Below are 22,848 nucleotides of genomic sequence, written 5' to 3'. Positions count from 1 at the left end.
TATTTTAAATAAAATACAAAATGCTTTTCTCAAAAAGTATTTAAATGCAAGATAAAAATAGATATTTTTTATTTCGTATTTGCATTTTAAACGCAAGTATTTCAAATAAATCACATCTCTGGGTACCTATGACCTACCTCGAAATTTGTTGATTGGCGAAAATGTTCCACCACGAGTGCCGTTTTCTCCTTAATTCGGGAAAACTGCCGTGCTCTTGTAACTCTTTTCTCCGTTTCCGATCGAATTTCAAAGCATGCCAGGATTTCCTACGTCCCTTGCGGTTGTTACTCGCAGCCTGAGCTTCCAATATCCAATTGTCATTTTCCACGAAATTGTTCTGTACTTCGTCCGCCAACGACGAATTCGCGCCCTCGTCCATGACTCTTTCGGGAAAATCGAGACAAGAAAACGCGGAAACTACTAAACTCTTTTTCTATTGAGGTATACTTTGAAACGTTATCGCATATTGTTTTATTATTATTACATATCAGGCACGTGACAGAAGAGAAAATCACATTAGGTACGAGGCGGTGAAGTTTATTTTCGATATTTTTCGACAAAAACTAAATAAAACGGGGTATACGAAGAAACACAAAAATATGCGGAAAGAAAAAAAACAGACACGAATCGGACCCAAGCTGTTGTGTTATGTATTAATAATATGTAAATATTTTCTGTTCGAAAGTTTAACTCGAACTAATTATCATCGGCCGACAGCAGACTATGACGATAGCGATTAATTCGAATTAATTTGTCTTGTTTGCGCGTGATAATTAAAAATGCGTTCGGTGGTGCACCAATATTATCGGTATGTCGTCAAGACGAGTAAAAAAGACTTTAATGAATCAACACAACACAGTTCTGTAGCCGCGAACCGTAGCAACAACGTGACCACAAGACTGATCACTTTTTCTATGTAAAACTGACGGGAAGGTGATCAATTTAAACTCTCGCGGAGGTTCATAATTTTGTTTTCTGTACGAAAAGCGCTAATGCGAGGGACGAAAGATGGGTATTTTACTTGTACAACGAGCCAGAAAAACATTGTCGTACGCGCACACTTTCCACCACTGTCCCATATTAACAAAATCGTACAGTACACCAAAAACGCCACGGCACAACAACACGTACATTAACAATCGGGTTTCTCTCTAAGCGGACAAGTAACTAACAGTAATAACAACGACGACAGAGCAGTAACCTACTCGACACCAATCGGTTCTGCTCGTTATCTTCAGCACACCTTTCTTTCCGTGCTACTTTCATTCATCATTATTATTATATTATAAATAAGTTATTTTAAAACTTTATAATGCCGCACTGTTCAAAATCTACCTACTACTTTGTACATAAACGCGAGTGTTTTGTAGGAGACATTTTTTGCAAATATTTATTACTAGTCAGTCCATCTCAGCTGATCGCCTTGTATATCCCTATCAATGAGTTTAAAGTATTATGAACAACTACTACTATCTAACGGTTTTAAAACAAACTAATCAAAAAAAAGAGAAAATTTAAGCTAAATCCTCCCCCCTCCACTCTAAGCAATAGTCTAAGACTTGTAGCTTATAATTTGCGAGGACACCGGTTCGATTCCCGATTCGCCTGCCCTGCTCCTAGTTTTTCTGTGGTTTCCTTGGCTAACTTCTGGGACACTTTGTCCGACTTATCATTTTCACCCTAATCGCCACCCCCTTACGTACTTCCTAAAAGAAGGCGTACTGCGGGGCCCACCAGTATTTGTAGCTGACAGGAATGAAATATTCAAAAGTATTTTTTCTCAAAAAACCGAAACAGATGTTAAAATTCATACAGTCTTGAGTATTTCAACACTATAAGGATATTGCCCATCTTCATAATCATAAGGTCGCCACTTCTAAAACTGGATGGACACGCACCACCACTCTTCCCTATTCTGGGCTAATCATCGCATTTCCCTAAATTAGAAAAACTCATATCCTTAACTATTTGTAAACAATAATCTAATCTAGGTTTATTTTCATCCCTTTTAACACCTCTTTCTGTTTCCAATATGTCTATAACTAGCCCTTCATGCTTGAGATTCCTTAGTGGCTATCATAACACCCTCTGTTCTCTTACTCTTATTAATACCTCCTCATTTCTAACTTTCTCTATCCACGGTATCCTCCCTCATCAGTCACCTTATAACCACATTCACTAATTCCTACTATATCTAATTCCAAGTTTCCGCACATTCGAATGAGGGACTATTTTACGTCCGCAGTGCTTTACCCCAAAGGACACCATCATCATTTAAGTTGTGGAGTTATTATACCTATTGATACGGTATTTAAAACTTATCACTTAAGCAAAATGATACATGGACAATTTTGAGCACCTCACATTAAATTGGTCGATGAACCTATGTGTCAGATGAATGTTTCGACAAACTTATTAAACATTTGATATTAGTTTAGTGATTTATTAATCCCTCTCCGTAGTATAAAACTCACCCTCCCTGGGGAACTCTCCGTGGATCCCGTGAAAATCTTTCAAACAGCAAAAATGGAGAAATCCAGTTGTCTTATCACCTTGTCTGTTTTTGATGAAACTATACTTATAATAATTTACAACTCAAGCAAAGTTTTACAATAATAGAATTTAATGCTTACAAGTCTGAGAGAATGAACCAAAAACTACAAGAATGACTTTGGTTAAAAAGTTTGTGAATACAATGACAGATCAAATGAAAAGTGCTTTTAGAGACAAAGCAGTGTCCTTAATATGGGTGAGACTGTGCATTATTACATTACACCACAATATCGAGTATTAAAACCTAAATATCACAGTTTCTACTACTAATGCGGAACGATGAAACATATTTGCATGCAGCCCCCCAGTCCCAATCGAGTGGGGACACACTAATTCTAGGATGAAAATTTACATCGAAGGCTTAAGGATAATTACCCTCCATTTTATTCCTGCCTCATGCCCCCCTTTCCCGGAACAAAATGTCTAAATTCAACACTGAACTACTATCATCTCATCATCATAAGGTCATCAGTCCTAAGACTGGTTGGACACGTACCTCCACTCTTTCCTATCCTGAGCTAAACTTCGCAATTCCCTAAAACTAGAACAGCCCACATCCTTAATTATTTGCGAAGAGTAATCTAATCTAGGTCTACCTCTACCCCTCCTAACTCCTGTTTCTGCCTCTAATATGTCTCTGACTAGACCTTCATGCCTGAGAAGGTGTCCTACCAACCTATATCGCCTATTTTTTATTGACTTCCATAGAGTCCTCTGTTCTCCTATTCTTTCCAATACCTCTTCATTTCTAACCTTTTCTACTCACGATATCCTCATCATCCGCCTATAACACCACATTTCGAACGCTTCTAACCTTTTCTTTTCTGCCGCTCCCACTGTCCATGTTTCGCACCCGTACAACGCCGTGCTCCAAACATACACCTTTAACAACCTTTTTCGAATTTCTAAATTAACCGTTCGCGAGCATAGAAGTGACTTCTTTTTATTAAAGGCGACACGACCCTGCGCTATCCTCTGCTTTATATCCCTACTACTCCTTCCATCCTCACTTATTTGACTTCCTAGGTATCTAAAATCAGCCACTTCTTCTAATTTATCGTCTCCTATCTTTATATTCGCTCTTTCCCTACTTTTTCTTCCCTTGCATATCAGTATTTTAGTTTTACTTTTATTTACTATCATATAACGACTTGAAAATAACCTAATGAAATAAAAGAATCCTTTAATATATAAAATGAAAATCACCATAAAATAGTAAAATCCAAGAATATTAGCAATACTTTCCCACCGCAAACTTATCTCCCGATCATAGTTTTTACTTTAAAAGCGATAAAATCAGAAACTAATAATTACATACATAGTTTAAAAATTTTAAAATGTTTAATGCTGAAGATTATCATTACATACCTAAAAATATAAACACAAGACGGAATCTCATCAAATGCTTTTGCATGGATATTAAGCAATGACATCCGTTATCCTTCACCTAATACTCCTACAACCATTTTTTTTTGTAAATATTGTTAATGTTCCAACACGCAAAGTTTAGAATTTTATTATATGTGAAGATTTGCATCAATATTTTGTACCTCTTTATTTGCAAAGAGTCGGCGTCCTACTTTGTGAAAGATTTTATTGCTCTACAAACTTCAGAGAATATTCATATACACCACACGCATATTAACTATGTTTGTCCGCAATAGTATGTTATTTTTATAGGTGGGTACATGACTATTAGAACTATAAAGTTTAACGGAATCATAAACATATGATGTGTACTTTTCGTATTTCAGTTGTCAACAAACTGTTTGATATTCTCATTGTAAATTCCAAAGTATCGTCAAAGATTTTCAATAAACTGCGTAACTACCTAACGCAAACTAGGGGCAGGGGGGGGAGTCCGGTCTAACGTTACTATCCTGTTACACGGAGGAAGGCAGGTATCAATGTTTGCGTTCATAACGAGGCTGTTCGCAAATTGCGTAACAAAACTGGGGAGGGTGCGAGTCCAGTATAGTTTCCCGTCTCAGTCTTATTACTTGGGGGGAGGTGGGAGTCAAGGTAAACGCTACTTAACGATTTTATAACCGAAAAAAGTAATTTTATTACTCTATAAATGACAGAACACTTTAATGTCGATTAGAAGTGGTAATTGATTATTTAAAAGTTAATTATTATTGGAAATTAAAAAATATGTTCTGAATTAAATCCTACAATTCCCGTGGTACGTAATGAAATGGATAGGGAGGAAGAAGGGGGTTAAAAATTGATGAATTTCGCGTCACGCCTTATTCGTTCCCTAATTTACATACATGATTTTCTCATATGGATTGTAACGTAATAAATTGTTTTTAAATAATTACAAGAAGTTTATTTTCTACATGTAACACTCACAATTTTTAAAATATTCCGGATTGTTTACAATAATTTACGCTCGTATTGATATACTATCTATACTTTCATATTTTATACCTATTACGGCGCTTTACATTATTTAACAAAAATTAAAAAACAGTATAGAATTTCAACGTGTCATGACAAGAAATAAAATGTAGATATCCTTTTTATATTTATGGATGTAAAATTGACATTTTTAACCATTCAAGTGTCTTCTCTTATATTATTATGGATTAAATTATTAAAAAGTTTAAATCCAATTTAAAATTAAAACCTTCTATATGCTTAGGCATTTTTGGTTTTCGAATTATTTTTGGAATTTACGATACGCAATAAGATACATATCAAAATTTTCTGTTACAATTTAACATTCGTTCCAACTTTTAAAATCGTTACAGTCACATTTGGCATATAATCAAAGAATATTAATTTTTACAAAAGTTATGATCCCTTGAACAATTTCAGGATCGCTGATCTAAAATTAAATATACAAAATGAAATTTATAGTTTTCGATTGTAAAATTTTGTTAATTATGTGTTGTTTTCCAAATCAAAATAAAACACAACATGGTGAGGTTTTGCAATAGAGGCAAAGCTTGTAGGTAACCTGGCGCATTCACCATAATTTAAAAGTTACTATGATAATTTTCTGTTTTACGTGTTAAAAGAAAACAAACTTCTTGTGTATTTCATTTCCATCAACTGCTAATGCTGATAAAGCATATTTCCTAAACGATTAAATCAAAAATTACAAAAAGAACATACTAAAACTTTATAGAGAAACTATAATTACGTTCCTATTTACCTCATATTTTTACAGTAGTGTTTTACTGCTATTGAACTTAACTTGTACAGAGGATCAACTACTTAAATCATTTTATAAATATTATATTTAATGCTTACAAGTCTGAGAGAATGAACCAAAAACTACAAGGATGACTTTGGTTAAAAAGTTTGTGAATACAATGACAGATCAAATGAAAAGTGCTTTTAGAGACAAAGCAGTGTCCTTAATATGGGTGAGACTGTGCATTATTACATTACACCACAATATCGAGTATTAAAACCTAAATATCACAGTTTCTANGAATATTGTTTACTATACATCTATAAAAAAACCATAATGGCCGACATCAGTAACAATGCGACAACAATTGAAAAAGAATGATGGCCGACAACGGCAACAATTAGAAAAGAATGATGGCCGACAACGGCAACAATTAGAAAAGAATGATGGCCGACAACGGCAACAATTAGAAAAGAATGATGGCCGACACTACGTCATAATGGAGCAATAAAAATGGCCGAGGGCAGGGGGAAGAACTAGTAAATATAATTAAATGATTTGTGAACAAATCTAAATTTAAAAAGGGACTTTACGATAATATTATATACCTGTACTTTAATACAATTATTAAATATTACGTAGCTTTACATTTAAATGCTAAGCTAGCACGAAAGTTATATTTCCCATTTTTGATATCCACCATAATTTGTAGCTAATTTGTTACGAATTCAAAAAATCTGTCGCTCCAGCTGGTTATCGGAAAATAGACGAAATGCTGACCTGATATCAAGCTAGCATTTCGTCTATTTTCTAGTATTCGGCTGGACCGAGAAAGCTTTGGATTTGGTAACAAAATAGCAATAAATTTCATAAAACTTCATTGTGCTAGCTTGATATAAAGACGTAGTGAATTTTTCATGATAAGAAACCTTTTTGATCGACTTTTAGTTTCCAGTTCTCTGAAGTATAATTATTTAGTAGCAAACTATAAAAATTAAAATATAAGAGACGGACAGTCGTTAATAATTTACAACATTACCTACACTTATTTGGATAATTATTATTTTAAATATTTATGGTTTATTACCTATTAGACCCCTTAATTATATGGACGACAAAAAAATGAGATATCTAGGTGAAATTTAATATTTTTTTGTAAACTTCTAAAAGTTATCGAGTTTGTATTACGTTTCTTTCCTGGATCAGGGTCGCATTTTCCTTATAATTGCGTTTGAGTGCGGAAACAATAACTTTTAAATTTAAAATTGCTACATTCACATTAAATTTGTTTATTACTATTTTCTAGGACAATAGTACCATTGTAAAACTTCGAAATTACGGGTAAAAAAATATAAAATCTTACCAACCTAAGGCCAGCGACCAGGGCAGGCTTATACATAATTTTCTGAGGCAATTTGATGAGCCTGACCTGGCGTGCGCCTAGCTACGGCCCTGTTCTGGGTTGAGGAGGATAATTTATTGTTTTGATACTTCAAATAATCGCAAAAACAAAACCTTTTGGGAACAACCACTTATGTCATGTTTGTTTTTATATTAATTATAAATTTTACATGCGTTTTATTACGCGGAGAGCAAATATAAATAATTACGAATGCACCAAAGTAGATTATATTGAACGAGTATGAATAATTCATTTTACTATATACATGTTACATTGTACGTTATTACACATTACTGGTTTATTTCCTTATATGTTCATATATTTAAAAGGCGTTCCATGAAACAAAAGAAAAACGCAAATGTTTTTGTGATAATACATTGTCTACTGTAGTGTCAAGTATCTTAATTTATTGTTGAATAGTCAACGGTGACAAATAGAGGCCCCCAACCAAATATTCAACATTTACTTTGCAATAAATAATTCGTATAATAACGCGTTTAAAACAAATTTGCGTCTGAGGGAACTTCAAGATAAAAGTTATGAATTAAAAATTTATTAAGTTATTGTCAAAATATAAACGATAAATACCTTCAAGTGCCTTTTCAAAAGATTTTGAGAATTCGGTTAGTTTAGGACCGTTTTCAAAGAAGTTGGTTATGCTAGTTAGACATATAAACATAAAAAAATATATCAACAAAGAAATAAGTACTTTTTACATTCGGTGAGCTTTTTACATTACGTGTATACCTGAGACTTTTCTTCCGTACCTTAGCCCTTAAAGTTGTATTTTGATTTATAAATGTTGAATTAATGTTTGAACAGTATTTGCAAATATTATTAGTTTAATCTATTTTATGAGTTCGTACAATGCGGTTATTCAAAAAAAATTTTCGAATGAAATCGCTTAACCAATTAACAATAAAAAATAAAACAACAAAGTACTTTCTGACCATGAGTCAATAATTATTTTAATTATGTAATTATTAGGACTGCTAATTTTAAGTAACCAGTGACATAGCTTTGTAAATATTGCATTATTACTAAAGTTAATGATTATGCAATGAAGTAGAGGTATAATATATGAACGATCAACAAGAACTTCGCACATTTTAATCTTCCACCTTTTAAATTAGGTAAAAAGAGAAAACAAAATTGTATCTGCGGAATCATATTTTGAAAAATACGACGTGGTATAGGGAAATTTGTACAAATTTCGATAAATTAGGGCAGTTTTCAAAGAAGTGGGTGACCGTTTTGCCTTACCTGTATACGAGTTCAGTTTTGAAACTCTCAAGTTTAGTACAGAAGTTTTGAAAAAAAAAATAATTTTCAGTTGATCAATGATGCTTTAACAATCTCTGAAAATACGTACTTAACACAAAAAAAAATGAAGGTTGTAGCCTGCTCGTCGGTATTATAAAATCGATATAGGCGTGTTACAACAGCCCTCAAAGTTCAAAAAGCGAACTTTTTCAAAATCTCTTTCATCTCGAATAAGAAGTACCCACACAAGTATACGTAAGTACAGTACAATACTGTATTATATGCTACTTATTAATGATGTCGTTTAATTGTAAGTTGAATCTCAAACTGAGCAAATAAATTTAATGAAAATAACGTCTAAAGAAAAGGAGAAAAACTTGACCTAATTTTGATTCCCAACCCACTGTCAGAAGAATACAATATTTATCAACGTGGATTAATGAGTAAACCTTGAAAATGTAGTTAAAAACACAGAATCAAAAATTAATTGTAATTACCTAAACGAGCAAGTATTACTATCAATGTATTGGTCGACCTTTACAGACCTCTACGTTTTCCAATCTGATTTTACCTGCTAAGTAGGTAGTACGTGTAAGTAAAACGTTTTAAAAAAACTGTTACATATTTTTTATGCCTATCTTGATAAATAATTATTTGATAGGTACATTATTAATTAAATTAGGTAGGTACCTAATTATAAAATTGTGTATTCTGTAATTATCTACACAACATTCTGGATGTTTTATATACTTATATGTTTGTTATTTTTTTTTAATTAGTATTTAACAATACAATTTCAGTTGTTTGCTATAATTGAAGTTGTCAATAAATTATAAAATATCAGAAAACCAAATTCATCAGTTAGGTATAAAAAATCTTCAAAACCAAGAAAAAATTGATCTTATAATTGGATAGCAACATTAAGTGTTTCTGTTAATTTGTACAGTTGATTCCGAAACCAAATAATTCGGCATTTAATTAGGTACCGACTTCAGTACAATAATTTTAAAAGACCTTGATAAACAGCTGTTAAAATCACTCCTATAATATGTAATTATTGATGTAAATGGCGTTTAATAAGAGGCAACATTTGCTCAATGTAATCATATTTCATACATTAATAACATTACCAATAAAAAAATTTACACAATTGTTTATAAATGATGGGCCTTCTGTTAACCTACATCGGTGCATGTCGAAGCGTATCAACGGAAATAGAATACCTTTGATAGCGTTCAATATTACGTAGGTGTATCATTTAAAACAATTCGAATCACAACAATAACAATTACTTTATCAGTAATCATTGTCCGTACTTATTACAGAATAATGATGTACAAATACGATAGTGAATTTTGTAACGAACAACATAAGACGTAGCGTCAAATAAAAATAAAATCTAGAATGTAGTACAAACTCACATTGATAACAATTTTAAGGTACTGCTTCACGAAGCCGACCACCCTGATGAAGAAGCAATTTGTTCATATATAACAGATTAGTTAAACACTGACTGAAATCACATTTGATACAAGCTATAACACTAACGCCGATTCAAATTTGTTCTATGTGAAAATTCACGATTTAAAAACGATACTTTAAACAAGCCAACGATAGTTAATGGCCACGACTAAATATTCAGAATATTGTTATATTTGCATGATAATTTGCAATTAATTAATTCAACAATAGTAAAATCAATATTTGAACCACACACAACGTACACAAATTTTTGACAACATACATTTCTTCTTCTTCTTATTCTTTACACAGACGCCTGCGCAAAACAAACTGTGCAACCAAATACTATAGAACTATAGGGTATAGATAGATCATTTATACATTAAATTCTATATTATTATGGAACACTAAAGGTATAAAGAATTAGTAAACGGAGTAGATAATTCTCCCATCAGGAATATAAACAAACAGATTAGTCAATAAGGTATTTTGTAAATTTATTATAAAATTTAATTGTAATGCAATAAGAGAATTGAAAATAAAATCCAATTAATTAATAAGTTTATGTATAAAGCAAGCTATACAACAATATATGTAATAAAAGTAATACATTAACTGTTCGTTTTTAATCATTTTCTTTGTATTTTAGAAAATTATCCAGCCGTTTTAATGTGTTCTCTTTTCCTAATATTTCAATCATTTCGACTACACCGGGACCTTCCTAAAAATTAATAACGCTATTAAACTAAAAACGTTTTTAGAGTTGTTACGACGAACCTTTAAACCACTTAAGATACTTCTAAGAAGTTTCATTAGCTTGGAAAAAGGGATGTTAAATGTTTTCGCCGTACTTTTTAAGAACGGTTTTAAAAAGTCCGAATTTATTTCTTCTGTTTCTAAAGTCCTTTTTATGGTTTTTATAATGTCAACTTCTTGTTCTGTTCTGCTTGAACTATTAGTTGGGAAAACCCACAAAAAAGCAAATTCATTTTCTATAAGGTCTTCTAAGCGATTTATTCTGTTTACACTCCATTTAATGATTGACTTTACATATTGGTTATCCAAATTAAATGATGCACTAAAGTAAAACAAAAGAATAAAAATAAAAATAAAGTTTTGCTCAAAGGAATATTTTTATAAATACCTGTCCTTATAATATTTCTTTTCAATAAGTTGCATTAATCTTTCTGTGAAATCATTTAAATTATTTTCGTTTTGTAATTGTCTTTTAAATTCCAATCTATTGAATTCTAAGAGACGTTCTGGTGCCAGTTTTCCAGAATGAACGTTTATATTATCAAGTCGAAACTGAAATTCACTTAATTAGATTATCAAACTCAACAATTATTTTCAAAAAAGCAGAGACCTGTTCAGTTAATTCTGGAAGAGTATATATCTTTGGTTTAAATCCCTTTTCCAAGTCTTTGGCAAACCCGCCCCCACAGTGACTAATAAAGTTAATAAGAGCCAAAGGAAAAATACCATTTTCCTTGTAATGAGCAACTTTTATGTCCCCTTGTCTCTTGCTCAATTTTGTTCCATCAGGATTTAATAACAGTGGCAAGTGTCCAAAAGCAGGTGGTTGCCAATTAAAAGCTCTAGAAAATCATTATTTATTAAATTCACAAAGTTAACAGTCAGATGACAATGACTTATCTGCCCTTACAGTCATTATTCTTTTCTTTCATTTTTTTGCAAAAGTTACTATTACTAGCATATATTCTCAAAATATTAAGCCTGATATTGTCTTTTGAACATCCTTTAGCTGAATATGCTGTTTAAAATTGTAATACCTATACATTAATAAATGTTTTGTGGTAGATATTTGCCATTCAACACCCCTAAGTACATGAGAGATTTGCATAAGGTGATCATCCACAACATTTGCAAAATGGTATGTGGGATATCCATCAGATTTCATTATAACTGGGTCCCCTTCATTTAATGCCACATCATAAGTTATTTTACCATAAATTAAATCATCAAATACTTCATTGCCATGTTTTAACTACAAAACACTTAATGTAATAATAAATTCAGGCTCATAAAGTAATAAAGCTATACTAAACCTTAAATCTAATACAATGAGGCTCACCCCGCTGTAATTTCTTCTCAACCTCTTCAAATGATAAATTACGACATTTATTATCATATTTTGGTATTTGACATAGTCTGAGTGCTTCTTTTCGTAAGAGATTTAAGCGTCGGTCAGTACAAAAACAATAATATGCTGTCTTATTGTCTAATAATGTTTGGATGTGATTCCTGAATAAAAGCCATGTTTCACAAGGAAATAAAAACTAACAAAAGTGAATAATTATACTTGTATATATTCAATCTTTCTGATTGCAAATATGGGCCATAATTACCACCAGCACTTGGTCCTTCATCTATTACAAGGCCTGCCCATAAAAGATCATTTTGTAATTCTCGAATTGCTCCTTCAACAAGTCTAGTTTGATCAGTGTCTTCTATTCTCAAAATAAATTTTCCATTGTGTAGTTTTGCAAACAAATAGTTATATAATGCAGTTCTCAATCCTCCCAAATGTAAAGAACCTTTAGATGAAATAAAAACACAAAACCAACATTCATATTAAATAAAACATTACTAACAAACCTGTTGGGCTCGGTGCAAAACGAACTCTTACAGGTTTGCTAGAGCAAAACCTTTTTGCTGAAAAGCTCAAAAGCCTGTTATATGTGAGTAGAACCATTTGAATTATTCTTATCCTTAAGCTTTAAACTACTCTGAACTCCCATTCCTTCCTATTAATATATTTCCCGAAAAAAATATGCTTATTTTTTAAATAATTTAACATACATTTTACAAAAAGTAACTTATAGGTTATCTACTGACATTAGTTTGAATTTTGACAGGAGGACCAATACCTTTTTTTCGTTATGAAAATTGAAGAAATTGTTGTTGTCCAGTATGATGGCAACATTGCTTTATTTAGTCTTTAGAGGTTATTTTTCGTAAAAAGCCAAATACAATAATTTTTCAGTAGAACTTTTATTTATGTGCCTAAAAATTTAGTTTGGTGTATTCTTCTCGCAATGGTACGTTTTATTAATAAATTGTCACAAAAGTATTTGATATTGTAGGTGAAAGGATCTGTCATCTTGACTGATTATCCTAATCTACATAACCTAGTTAAAATAAAAAAATGTCTTTTTTAATTATTTAAGCTTACAAAGAAATTCTGCATACATGTTTTGTTTATAGAATTGTTTTTTAAGTTTAGTAACAGGCAATGTTTCCATATTTACAGCACAAACTTAAGTCTTCACAAAGAGAGAAGGTGAAAAAATTTATCTCGTTTACACAAACGGGAGAAAATACTGCTATTTATTGTTTGGCTCAAAACGACTGGAAATTGGATCTTGCCAGTGATAATTATTTTCAGAATCCTGAGGCTTATTATAAAGAACAAAGGAACGTTGACAAAAAAAAATTAGAAGCATTATACAGTAGATACAAGGACCCTAGTGAACCAGATAAGATAACTGCAGACGGAATACTTAAGTTTTTGGACGATTTAGGACTTTCTCCGGAATCTAAACTAGTTCTCATTATTGCGTGGAAGTTTAAAGCAGCAACACAGTGTGAATTTACTAGGGATGAATTTGTTAATGGTATGACAGAAGTCGGTTGTGATAGTATTGAAAAACTTAAATCTCGCCTGCCTAGTTTGGAAAATGAACTGAAAGATAATTACAAATTTAAAGATTTTTACCACTTTACCTTTAATTTTGCAAAAAACCCAGGACAGAAGGGCTTGGATCTTGATATGGCAATTGCTTATTGGAATATTGTTTTAAAAGGAAAATTCAAATTTCTGGAGCTCTGGTGTAAATTTCTGCAAGTAAGAGCTACTTTTTAAAATAATGTTATAGAGATATTTTAAGTAAATCATTGTTTCTTGTTAGGAACATCATAAAAAGTCAATTCCAAAAGATACATGGAACTTGTTATTGGATTTTGCAGGCCAAATTTCAGATGACATGAGCAACTATGATGAGGAAGGTGCCTGGCCTGTGCTTATTGACGATTTTGTTGAATGGGCTAGGCTAAAAGCTAAAGACCAACAGCCACATAGCACCACTAGCCAGTTAGAATAGCAATTAAAAATTCTAACATGAAAATAACACGAAAACACCTGCTAACAAAATAACAACGTTGTGTATTATATATGCTGCTGTTATCATTGTAACGATCTAAAGAGACACAAAGGTGGAATATGTTGTTGGTTATTTTTGTCTTTCCGTTGCCTAATAATTATCATGTAATATATATTTTTTTGTTGTTTGTACACTACAAATGAACTGGGATGCTGGATCTTTCTTTCCTTTTTTTTTCAATTTGTTTTAAGATTTCAAGGGATGGAATTATTTAGCTTACATACAATTACGTTTGTTTATCGCGAATAATAAAAGTTGTTTTGCGCGTGTCGTTTTAACAGTTAAGAGTGCATTGTAAATAATAAATTTGCCATTCAACACCCCTAAGTACATGAGAGATTTGCATAAGGTGATCATCCACAACATTTGCAAAATGGTATGTGGGATATCCATCAGATTTCATTATAACTGGGTCCCCTTCATTTAATGCCACATCATAAGTTATTTTACCATAAATTAAATCATCAAATACTTCATTGCCATGTTTTAACTACAAAACACTTAATGTAATAATAAATTCAGGCTCATAAAGTAATAAAGCTATACTAAACCTTAAATCTAATACAATGAGGCTCACCCCGCTGTAATTTCTTCTCAACCTCTTCAAATGATAAATTACGACATTTATTATCATATTTTGGTATTTGACATAGTCTGAGTGCTTCTTTTCGTAAGAGATTTAAGCGTCGGTCAGTACAAAAACAATAATATGCTGTCTTATTGTCTAANATATTTTTTTTTTTTTTAATTATTAAATATTAACAAAATAAACGTACCACAATCACTAGCACATACTCATTAAACGATAGCAATAAATGAATAAACCAATAATGCAATATTTTTTGCAACTAAGCTCCTAAGAGAACTTATTCCCACATAAACATATATAAGGCAATCTTTTGACAATAAATTTAATTTTTCCCATTAAACAAGTATCAGTTGCAGATAATTGTATTAAATCGTACAAAGACATAGGGACACCACTGAGCCGTAAATTATTCACTCTTTATGCTCCTTACAATATTCGACCCATCGCTCTCTTCGAAACTCGAGTTTTCATCAATACTTCGACTTTGCGTAGTAAAACTTTGATTTTCGTTAAAACTGGGAGTGACATTACTGTTAACACTTTCTGAAATCGAGTGACTCAAACTGAAGTCACTGTCGGTGCCATTTTTAAAATACAAAAAAGAAAGTTCATACACTTCAGGGTGGGAGTTGTAAAGTTTTTCGCTCATTTCGGAAAACCATTGGCAAAGAAGTTGAAGACGTTGACGATACGTAATCGCTATTAAAGCACCAGCAGAAGCGTGTTGATGGGAATCAACTACTGCAACCTATAATTAGTTCTGGTTAAGTACGAGCTTATAACTGAACAGAATTTCATAATAAACATACAACATAGAAACTGATGTTACTTTTTTTTTTTAAATAGTTTTAGAAACTCTTTGAGAACAACATAACAATCTAAACGGGTCAGAGAATCAATAAATCCTAATAAATCCATAAAAAAATGCGTACCTAACATTTATTAAGATGCTATTTACTTTTTGATTTCCCATTTACCAACTGAGATGTTTGCTTTTAATATACGAGTGATATTTGAAAAATTGTTGAGAAAAAAGGTTTTTAAATACCGTATTAAATGCATATTGGATAATAAAAAGGACACTGCGAGAATCGGAAATCAGGACAATGTACATATCTGGATGAGATTTGCTCAAAGGATTGTTGACCCATTGAGACCAAGTGTTCTTTATGTTATGGTGCAGCGTGTCGCAGAGGGGCTCCATAAAAAGTAAACTCTTCTAAAAATAAATATGGAGGGAATGTTACACATAATTTAAGTTAATTACAGATGAATTTATACTGTGCCATGTAATAACAGATAAAAAAATATAGTTTATTACTATAGGTGAACGAATAATAACGATTCGCCGGATAAACCGCAAATTACATGTTAATTCGAATTTAAACTTTAAATTCAATATAACTTATATAATATATTTTCCCAAGCCTCAAAAATTAAGTGTATGGTTTTTTTGGAATCAAAACCGTTGAATCAACAGCGTTTGTAAGTGATGCTATTTGTGGTGAATTTACTGTGAAGCATTTCTTCAAACAAATTGTATTCGAATTAAATAAGGTTTATAAAATCGCATGAAAGACCCGTGATGCATGGTACACATGTTAGTCAACAAGTCCCATTACAAATAGAAATAAACAACATAAAGCCCTGCAGTAGTTCTCGGCATTACTTTCGCTAAAATGTATAAAACAACTTAAAGATAAAAAGCGCTCGTGAAATTACTCGGAGATGCAATGTGTTAACAGTACTTAGAGTTATCATAATTGTGTAAAAAAAGTACGTAGAATCTGATGGTGCTAATGTTTTTTTTTGTGCGGTGTCAAATAAGTACTTTTTGGCATTATTTTCCCTAAAATGTATAAAAGAATTTAAAGATGAAAAGCGCTCGTGAAATTACTCGGAGATGAAATGTGTTAACAGTACTTAGAGTTATGATAATTGTGTAAAAAAGTACGTAGAATCTAATGGTGCTAATGGTTTTTGAGTGCGGTGTCAAATACGTTCCCTTCACTATCATTTTCCCTAAAATGTATAAAACAATTTAAAGATAAAAAGCGCTCGTGAAATTACTTGAAGATGAAAGGTGTTAACAACACTTAGAGTAATAGGAAATATGTAAAAAAAGTACGTAGAATCTAATGGTGCTAATAGTTTTTGAGTGTGGTGTCAAATAAGTACCTTTCGGCATTATTTTCCTTAAAATCTATAAAATAATTTTAAGATGGAAAGCGTTCGTGAAAAAACATGGTGATAAAAGGTGTTAACTATGCTTAGAAGTATGGTAATTATGTAGAAAAGTACGTAAAGTAGGTATTAATCAATACTATATGATTTAGTAGAACTCTTTTGTCATTGACATGGTAGGTGGAACAATACAGTCAGGAATTTTAAATGAGTTTAGTGAAATTACTCCCAAAGCATTTTTGTACTCCGAATATAATTTATTCAGTATGGTTTTGTTGAAGTTGTTATTATTGTTTTTGTTTTCCTTTTTTCTTTTTTGGTTGAATTTTCTGCGTATTTAGCATCAGTATCTTATTTCTGTAAGATCTTAAAAAATGGTGGATGCGCCGGGTACAGTATTCTAATCGGGTATCTGTTATAGTGTTGTTTGGAAATGGAAAATGGGTAGACATGTAAAAAATATACTTATAATATTAGCAAGTGTTGCTAGAGAAAATCGTAATTGTATTTTAGGCACTAAAAATTTTGTATGTAAAATTCTATTGTTTTCAATACTATTGTAACTATTGCGATAACACAAGAAAAAGAGTCAGTTGTGTTGATATGATTATTTTCTGTTTAACCTAGTTTACCCATTCGGTTAATCCATATTTTGCTAATCCGCTGAACTTGATAGCCTCTGGTACTGTGAGGTTAATATCATAAAGAGATCCTCGTTTTTTCAATTCGTTATGAATATCATTTCCCTCCAACATAGAATGAGCAAGGGCATAGATAAGCCGAATATTTAACTCTTTATCCGGTCCTTTTACCTACAATTGTATTTGTTGATAATAAAAATTGTTCCGGTAACCTAAATACTTTTTGTAATATACAGTAACAAATAAAAGATTATAACAGGAAACCAAGGAAAAATTAGTTTTAAATAGTGAAAGTTGTTTTTTTTTCTTTTTTTATAGCTTTAATTTTGTTTAACTGTTTATTAAATTTTAAAAAATATTCAACTAATGCATACTTCCCACTTCATTTATTTACTAAGTTAAATTATTCAAAATAAGCTGATAATAAACTTATACAAGTATTAATGTGTAGTATATAAAAGAAGGAAATAAATGATTAATGTTTTGATGTTTGTTTTACAAAATTCAGGGGATTTTATTGATAAAACTGATTCTCAAAAACTGTTGCCTCATTTAAATGGAATATTAAGATTTGTAGTTGTTAATTGATGTTATATGGCTTTGTTTTTCACAGAAATATGATAATAACACAACAAATAATGACAAATACAACTTCTAGTAATGTCATGAATAACATAAAAATAATTGTAGTTTTAAGAATAATTTCAAACTTTAAACTTATTGCAAATCTTATACCATATCCTGCAGAATAGTGTCTGATGTCTGATGTATTATGTATACATTCTTCTCGCAATGGTACGTTTTATTAATAAATTGTCACAAAAGTATTTGATATTGTAGGTGAAAGGATCTGTCATCTTGACTGATTATCCTAATCTACATAACCTAGTTAAAATAAAAAAATGTCTTTTTTAATTATTTAAGCTTACAAAGAAATTCTGCATACATGTTTTGTTTATAGAATTGTTTTTTAAGTTTAGTAACAGGCAATGTTTCCATATTTACAGCACAAACTTAAGTCTTCACAAAGAGAGAAGGTGAAAAAATTTATCTCGTTTACACAAACGGGAGAAAATACTGCTATTTATTGTTTGGCTCAAAACGACTGGAAATTGGATCTTGCCAGTGATAATTATTTTCAGAATCCTGAGGCTTATTATAAAGAACAAAGGAACGTTGACAAAAAAAAATTAGAAGCATTATACAGTAGATACAAGGACCCTAGTGAACCAGATAAGATNATTAATAAATATATACAATTTGTAGTTTTTCTCTCTATTAAACTAAATAACTAACCAAAATAGAAAGTTGTTTATTTTTGAAGACTATGCTTTGTATGACGTGTTTGTCATTTCCCCTCGATATCACTATCAGCGGATTCTACTGTATTGCTAACTGCAACCCTTATTGGTTACAGATTTAAATTTAGTAAGTGAAATTAGAAATTGCAATAATATTGTAATATAGAAGGAAAACTCTCGATAAAGAAGTGCGTAATTTTTAAGTTCGTTAAACATTTTGTCATAACTGTATACAGTTATGGTTATTTAAAGGATTATCAACTCGAAGACAATTTTAGTGTACCCATGTAAGTTGTAAAACTTATTTAAAACATATCTAAGCTAGTGCAATGTACGCAAACGATTTTTGTTATTACTCTGAGAGAAAAATACTATGAAAGGGAGTAGAATTACACAATAATGAATAATGACGTTATATCATACATTTATATCCTTAAAATGGCACTTCCAAGCCATTAGTATGGCTATAATTGTGCATGCGTTACTTCCACCAGGTTGACTTTTGAAACTATATCGGGACTGGGAAAAATCGGTTTCAAACCAGGTAACCCTGAGAATATGTTTATGATATTCGGTGTCGAAATCAGGGAAAAAGGGCAAACTGCTATCACTTTCTTCAGAGTGCATACTGCCCCAAACCAATTGAAAAGAGAAACGGGAAAATTTTGATGCATGATTTTTTCTAATGGACACATGTAACCGTCGGACTTGTGACAAACTTGACAACTAATTGACATTTTGAATAACAGGTTGAAAGGCACCACTATCTCGATACATTGTCAAGTTTTTGTGAACAAAATGCAAAAGGTTGCAAGTGCTACTTAACATTCGCATCTTGTTTAAAGAAATTACAAAAGAGAAAACAATTTTCTATCATTGTATTACCTACATTGCTGATGTATTCGATTTGTATAGGGCTGACTCTTTTTGTGCTAACGTTTCGTGAATTATTGAAGTTCACTTCTTCAGGACAGACTTGAACTAACAAAGCTCACATAATATTCATACAAAATAACGCCTATCGTCTGTTTCATCATCATCATTATCATAATGTCGTCAGTCCTAGGACTGGTTGTACACGCACCTCCACTTTCCTATCCTGAATTAATCTTCGCATTTCCCTAAAACTAGAACAACTCACATCCTTGCTTCTCTATCGATAAACTAATTATGATTTCTGATGTATCAGAGTCTTACTGAACCCATAAATGAGTCATATGGAGCCCTTCCATGACTACCATGAGCACATTACCGAAATCGTAAAGATTAATAGCAAAGCGAATCATCAATGACCGTTATCAGTATAGGCTCGTCAATCCTAAAACTGCTTCGACACGTACATCCATTCTTTCCTATCCTGATCTAATCTTCGCATTTCCCTAAAACTAAAACATCCAAAACCCTTAACTATTTGTGAACAGTAATCTAAACTAGGTCTATTTCTACTTCTCTTAACTCATGTTTTTGCTTTTGATATGTCTTTAACTTTAACCCTTCATGCCTGAAAAGGTGTCCTAACAACCTATCTCGCGTTTTCTTATTGACTTCCATAGCGCCTTCTAAATCTCTTATTATTTCTAATGTCTCTACACTTCTAATCTTCTCCATCAACGATATCTTTATCATTCGCCTGTAACACCACATTTCGAACGCTTCTAACCTTTTCTTTTTCGCTGAGCCGTTATCCACCTTTTATACCCGTACAAAGCCGTGGTCTAGGCATCTTTATCAAAACTTTTAGAATTTCTAAATTGACCGTTCGCGAACATAGTTTTATATCTAAACTGCATTTTTCCATCCTGAATTATCTGACTTCCTAGATACTGAAAATCAGCGACTCGTCTCATTAACTCAGTTAATCATAAGGTGCCATTTTTAGTTTTTAAAAATTAATCAAAATAAGGTCATCCATATTATTAATTGTTGAAATATTAAAGTGCAGTTAATAATGAACCTATTTTTCTGAGAATTGTGAAATACCAAATCGAAGAAATTGCATTATGTCGGCAATGGTAAGCTAGTATTTTATTAATTTCTTTTTTTGTTCGTTATTAAATATCAACCTATGCACTATTCATAAATTATAACGGTAGCATGATTATTGTGCGACCTCGAAATTTACTGAATTTTCAACTGCTTTACGTTTCTTTAACGTGCAACCTTAGCACACTTTTTGCACGTCATGAATAATCAACTGGGTAGGTACTTTCAGAGTAAGATTGATTACGCTACATTTTATAATTTTTATAGAATATAGATGGATCACTCAATAAATTATCATGACAATAATAAAATATTTTTCCTAAAGCCTTTGAATTCAAATCTAGATTACGTCTTACGAAAGAAGGTTGAGTCCTCCTGCGTGCAGAGACATTAATAACGTGACCAACTATTTTTTGTTCAAAAAGAGTACACTTTGAAAGTATTTCATAGGTGAAAAAAAAAAGAAGAAAAAACGATAAAAGCTTGATTTTCTTTTAAAAACATATTTTTCTTCGGAGTGGATTTTTTTGCTAAATGATGTTGTTCGTCTAATAATGTAGCCACATCCGAACAACTTTCATTTTGCATATTAAATTTGACTGTNACGATAACGCACCAGCGCACACGTCAATCGTTGCGACGGCTAAAATCAACGATTACACTTCAAGTATAATTCTATTCGATAGAACTTTCTAGAGTGAAATGATCACAAGGTGTAGTTATAATGAAATAATATTTTATTTATTTGAAAAGCAATGTCACGACGAATGTTTTATTTTCTCATACCTAATATTGTAATTGTGCTAATTTAGCTAGTAAATAAAGCAACCCAGAGCCATGCTTAAAATGCTTTACCTTAACAATTAATGCTGCATTGTATAATAACGATTGTTTAGAAATGGTTCGTAAAGTGTAATTGTTACAAAAAAAATACATATTAAATTTTTTTTTTTATTAACTAAGTTAACGACTAATACAATTAATTTACCTTTCTAATATTTATAACTCGACAATGTGTAGAATTTTAAGTGTTTTGATTAAATTTTTTTATTAGTTTGCATAGAAAAACTGTTAATTAGTTAAGATTTATTTATTAGTTAATGTCATCATTAATGTTGAAGCCAATTAAAGTTGAAATGTTGTGCTGTAATTAATTAAGCATTCCATTTAAGTTTTTAAGGCAGAAAATTGAGAATGTTGTAAAGTAATAAATAAACTAAAAGGTGACTCACTCTAGTTACCATTACATTTGTTCGTAGCAAATAGGTTAATGTTAATAAGTATCATGAGTCCTGTAATTCTATCATTTTTTGCCTACAGTAAATGTTCCTTATTCACGGTTTTCTTATTCGCGTTTTAACTATTAGCGGGTGAAAAAATTGCAACCCAGTTCCTATATTCTCGGCTAAAAATTTCATTATTCGCGGATGCAATCGGCAAGCAGAAAAGGATTCGGTGTCATTTACTAAGGGGATTGACAGCAATAGACCGCTTGTGCCTAGCGTGAATTTTTCCTAAAACGTGGGTTTCTATTCTAAACATTGTGATTTAACGCTGCGAGATAAATATCTAATTTTTTGTGTCGTAACAGACAAAGGTTCACACTAACTCGGTACGTTTTTGGTTTTCAATAATATGGTCATTAAAAGCTTTTACAAGTGCTTAAAGTTGGTGCTTCTTGTAGGACACGCATTTTCAATAGAAAATAAAAAATTAAAAAATGGCATTCGACAAGCTTTAGAAGAAAGCTTTATCTATCGTCCTACAAAATTTCAAACCTCTGTTCCAAACATTAAACTCATGATATCTAGAACCGATAAGCATGTTTTTACTCTACGGCGCGCGTCTACTACTGAATCTCCTCAATGTATCGACATCTTTTGAGTATGTACTGTTTGTACGTGCCGAGGCAGTTTTTATAAAAGATGTAGCCGAGTGGACTAATTCAAAATTATAAACAAGAAAAAATCACTAATTTTTTTAAACCCTTTCCTAAAGCTGATTATAACTATTAATTTTAATTGCAAATTTCTCAATAAATTGTTTTTCTTTTGATACATATTGGTTTGATTTTGGAACCTTAAAACGTATCACCTATGATTCCATGCTAATTACCATTTCATATCCACGGTTTCTGTATTC

At 31.6% G+C, this 22,848-nt stretch overlaps 4 protein-coding genes across 10 annotated transcripts in view; 1 reads left to right on the top strand and 3 right to left on the bottom strand.

Moving 5' to 3' along the window:
* Positions 1-10,099, bottom strand: part of LOC108739730 (nuclear receptor coactivator 7) — a 53,111-nt gene extending 43,012 nt beyond the window's left edge. For 3 of the 6 annotated variants that reach the window (XM_025977880.1, XM_025977881.1, XM_025977883.1), the window contains exon 1: positions 138-1,188. In XM_025977880.1, coding sequence (XP_025833665.1) covers positions 138-379 — 242 coding nt within the window. In that variant the 5' untranslated portion in view covers positions 380-1,188. Of the gene's footprint in view, positions 1-137; positions 1,189-9,784 lie in introns of those variants that run through there. The other 3 variants (XM_025977886.1, XM_025977884.1, XM_025977885.1) reach the window with 3 other exon arrangements.
* A 257-nt stretch (positions 10,100-10,356) lies between these two features.
* Positions 10,357-12,005, bottom strand: LOC108739736 (probable glutamate--tRNA ligase, mitochondrial). Its single transcript, XM_018473782.1, has 6 exons — positions 11,920-12,005; positions 11,618-11,832; positions 11,191-11,422; positions 10,969-11,132; positions 10,602-10,902; positions 10,357-10,545 (listed from the first exon to the last, which is right to left on the bottom strand). The coding sequence occupies exons 1-6, from the start codon at positions 11,974-11,976 to the stop codon at positions 10,450-10,452; spliced, it is 1,065 nt and encodes a 354-aa protein (XP_018329284.1). The 5' UTR covers positions 11,977-12,005; the 3' UTR covers positions 10,357-10,449.
* Positions 12,006-12,777: 772 nt separating this feature from the next.
* LOC108739737 (DCN1-like protein 1) lies at positions 12,778-14,305 on the top strand. Its single transcript, XM_018473783.2, has 3 exons — positions 12,778-12,886; positions 13,099-13,692; positions 13,757-14,305. Exons 1-3 carry the CDS (start codon positions 12,884-12,886, stop codon positions 13,946-13,948), a joined length of 789 nt encoding a protein of 262 aa, XP_018329285.1. The 5' UTR covers positions 12,778-12,883; the 3' UTR covers positions 13,949-14,305.
* Positions 14,306-14,811: 506 nt separating this feature from the next.
* On the bottom strand, positions 14,812-20,071 carry LOC108739738. 2 transcript variants are annotated; one of them, XM_018473784.2, is made up of 4 exons: positions 19,147-20,070; positions 17,414-17,593; positions 15,646-15,816; positions 14,816-15,345 (listed from the first exon to the last, which is right to left on the bottom strand). In XM_018473784.2, the coding sequence occupies exons 1-4, from the start codon at positions 19,348-19,350 to the stop codon at positions 15,004-15,006; spliced, it is 897 nt and encodes a 298-aa protein (XP_018329286.1). In that variant the 5' UTR covers positions 19,351-20,070; the 3' UTR covers positions 14,816-15,003. The 2 variants fall into 2 exon arrangements, with proteins under 2 accessions (XP_018329287.1, XP_018329286.1); XM_018473785.2 differs by lacking the exon at positions 15,646-15,816 and having other exon boundaries at positions 14,812-15,345; positions 19,147-20,071.
* Positions 20,072-22,848: the final 2,777 nt, after the last annotated feature.

The sequence above is a fragment of the Agrilus planipennis genome, unplaced genomic scaffold (assembly GCF_000699045.2).
Source record: "Agrilus planipennis isolate EAB-ADULT unplaced genomic scaffold, Apla_2.0 scaffold240, whole genome shotgun sequence".
Classification (NCBI taxonomy): Eukaryota; Metazoa; Arthropoda; class Insecta; order Coleoptera; family Buprestidae; genus Agrilus; species Agrilus planipennis.
The sequence above is the reverse complement of the archived record's forward strand: the minus strand, read 5'-3'. Positions and strand labels throughout refer to the sequence as shown.